We start from the raw sequence: 3666 nt of genomic DNA on the forward strand, positions 1-3666 counted from the left end.
CCCAGACACCATATCTTTTCCGAAAATTAGCTTTCTACTTTAGTCTGTTTTTATCCAATACACAAGGGCTCTAAGGACAGCCCTACCAGAGAATGAATAACGGCTCTTAAATGACATCAGGAAAAGATCATTCTCCCACAAAGAAGACAGTATGCCTCTAAAAAACAGAGTTTCTTGTCTATATTTTATAAATTTAGTAAACTTTTAGTACAATGCTGTTTGCCTCAAAATTCCATCTAACTCATCTGAAATTGGAGCATGTCCTTTGAAATATAGTTATACTCTTGCTGGATGGAAGATGTATTTTAGTTCCAGAGTGCTTGCTTCAGTAAGCCCAAGCATGAATTCCTCCTCCTTCCTTCTTACTGGATTTTCTGGCCTGGAGCAGCAATATCTCTGGATCTCCATTCCCTTCTCCACCATCTATACCATGGTGCTCCTGGGCAATTGCATGGTGCTGCATGTGATCCGAACTGAGCCCAGCCTGCATCAGCCCATGTTCTACTTCCTGGCCATGCTGGCCCTCACTGACCTGTGCATGGGGCTGTCCACAGTGCACACGGTTCTGGGGATCCTGTGGGGGTTCATTCAAGATATCAGCCTGGATGCTTGCATTGCTCAGTCCTATTTCATCCATGGTCTGTCCTTCATGGAGTCCTCTGTCCTCCTTGCTATGGCTTTTGATCGCTACATTGCCATTTGCCACCCACTGCACTACTCCTCCATCCTCACTAATGACAAAATAATGAAAATTGGGGTGGCAATTTTATGCAGGAGTACATTACTCATACCTCCTGTCATCATTCGCTTAAAGTTCTTAAATTATTGCCATCCCCACATTCTTTCTCATTCTTTCTGCCTGCACCAGGACCTTCTCCGTTTAGCTTGCTCAGACATCCGATTCAATAGCTACTATGCCTTGATGCTGGTCATTTGCACACTATTGTTGGATGCTGTTCTTATCCTTTTTTCCTATGTCCTGATTCTTAAATCGGTCCTGGCAATTGCTTCTCAGGAGGAGAGACACAAGTCATTTCAGACCTGCATCTCCCACATCTGTGCTGTTCTCGTGTTCTACATCCCTATAATTAGCCTAACAATGGTGCACCGTTTTGGCAAACATCTCTCCCCCATGGTCCATGTCCTCATGGGCAACATCTACATTCTTTTCCCACCTTTGATGAATCCCATCATCTATAGTGTCAAGACCCAGCAGATTCATAGCAGAATGTTCAGATTTTTTTCCCTGAAAATATATTGAGGTACACAGTTCTTTAAAAACATAAAAAGAGACAACAATAATAAGTACATAAAAATCAATTAAAAAATACATTTTATTAGAATTAGGGTGTTAGTCCTGAATCCATGATCCTTGATCTTAAAACACACTTTAAATGTAGTCAGAGAATCAACTACAAACACATTCCATTGTAATCTACATCCTAAAAATGAGTTGTTGTTAGAGCTGGAAGTGGGAGACTCCATCTGAAACATTTCAGAAAACTTGAAAACCAATGATTCATGAAAACAAAACATATGCAGGTTATTGCATAAACATAATTATATTCAAGAAAGTATAAAGGTAGTTGAGTGCCCAAAATAGATTTTCAAGCATTTTCTTTGCAGTAAAACAAAGCTAAATTCAAATTCTAGGTTTTTTAGTTTCAAAAGTGGATAAATTGCAGCTTCTTTAACTTGCTGAGATTCAGCTAACTAACCTTCAAAATGAGAAAAATAGCAAACTCATGGGAATATTGTGATAACTATATGGACCAGAATTGTCCAATAGAATTTTCTAAAATGATAGAAATGTAATATAGACTAAATATATCAATATGTGAAATGTACATAATACAACTGGACAACTCCTTTTAAAATTCCAGTTAACTGTGGTTAACTAATATTTAAATATTAAAAGACCATTGTATTGGACAGTGCAAGTATAAAATATAAAAAGAATGTATAATCAAATATGACTTGGAATTCAACTTGTACTATGTCTACTTTAAATTAAAATCCTTACTCTTTTTTTGCCTTTTTTTATTGCTGTTATTTTACAGTTGTCTCAATTATTCCTCTGTTACTTACTTTTTATTGTATTTTATATGTGGACTCCACTGCCATTTAGCCGGACATGGATTTTTCTCTGAATCTTTTTCTTTTAAATTCAAACAGGGAAATGTCCTGAAAAGATGAAACTGTATGCTTATGACTGACTCTGAGTTAAAGAAATGAATCAGTTAAGTATCTGTAGGGATAATGAGAAAATAATTGTTTTAATCTTCCTATATCCCTTAGATATATAAAATGGAAAATATTAATACTCAACAGTTTAATGCATTAGAGTAATTTTACACCAAGAAATATTTCTTAATATTTTTAGATATAAATCTAATGTATGTATTTAAAACTTTCATTTAAAATAATGTCTTCTATGCCCTTTTCTCCTTTTGTACTTCATTCAGTTAAGTAGTCTCTGTTTATTGATTCCATCTGGAAAACAGAAACATTGGCTTAGTTTCCAATAGCTTAAGCCTCAAAGTGTAGGGAATAGTTCCTGGACAGAATAAAGTATTTTGGCCAAAAAGAAAAATGTAAAATTACCCACCAGAAAATAAATTAGGACCCCTGTGTTAAATAAGGAGTTAATTAGAAGGAGAAAATAGTGAATTTACTGATATCAAGGAGAAGTTAGTTTACTTTCTGCCAAAGCTACCAGAAGTGAAGAGTGTAAGATAATGTCTAAAGTGGGGATGAAAAATAAGTATTCTAATTACTTATTTAATGTGATTTATTATCCTACTACATAACCAAAATTACTGTAACAAATTAGGTTAATATAAATGTTGGATATTGTATTGAGTGCCCTAATGATGATTAATGACTGCATGGTCCATCATGGCAGACTGAAATTCAGACAGTTTGACAAGATTTGTACTGCATAGTTTTAGAACAAAACCATCAGTGAGCTGTTGAACCTGTAGAGGTCATGTAGGTGTCTCACAGATAATCTTTGAGTACATACCGCTCAATGGCCAGACAAGTTCCCTTCAGTGCCTTGACCCTGTAATCACCTGTCCTCAGAACTGACTGAATCTTGGAGAAGTTGGAGCCCCAGCAATAGCAGTATATGTTTTCCATCCACCAGGCCTGATGGAAGTACTGACTTAAAGGAATATAGTTATATATCGAACAATCCTGTTGGATGGTCTGAAAGTAATAATTAATATGGTGAGTAGGAAGGTTCATTTGAGAACTTCATGAGTATCTGTATTTCAGATTATGGCAAACTATAAAACCAACATAGTTGCACATAATGGCTGTAAAAATAGGTGTACGCATATCTGGTGTATTCTCAGAAGTCACAGTTTAACTTAGAAATATATGATTGTACTATGATAATGAGATTTATGAAGAACTTTAGAATGTTTAAAATTCATGACCAAAATGAGGGAGGTCAGCCAAAGGAAGGAAGATGAGTAAATAAAGCTGATGAAAGTAAATTTCCTTTGATTCCTGGGTTTACACAGAAGGGAAGAGGTTTCGAAAGTTTTTACTTTTGAGTGTTTGTTTTCTAAAGGCTTCTATCTTGGGGAACTAACATATAAAATAACTACACATCTTCCTATGGAGGAGAAACCATTTCAGACTCACCAGCGCAGGGCC

General features: G+C 35.8%; 1 protein-coding gene across 1 annotated transcript; it reads left to right on the plus strand.

Moving 5' to 3' along the window:
• The first annotated feature begins 298 nt into the window (after positions 1–298).
• Positions 299–1261, plus strand: OR51V1 (olfactory receptor family 51 subfamily V member 1). The gene has a single exon (XM_090267723.1). It carries the CDS (start codon positions 299–301, stop codon positions 1259–1261), a length of 963 nt encoding a protein of 320 aa, XP_090123849.1.
• The last annotated feature ends 2405 nt before the right edge of the window (positions 1262–3666 follow it).

This window comes from Furipterus horrens, unplaced genomic scaffold (assembly GCF_987537825.1).
Source record: "Furipterus horrens unplaced genomic scaffold, mFurHor1.1.pri manual_scaffold_2, whole genome shotgun sequence".
In the NCBI taxonomy this organism is placed as follows: domain Eukaryota; kingdom Metazoa; phylum Chordata; class Mammalia; order Chiroptera; family Furipteridae; genus Furipterus; species Furipterus horrens.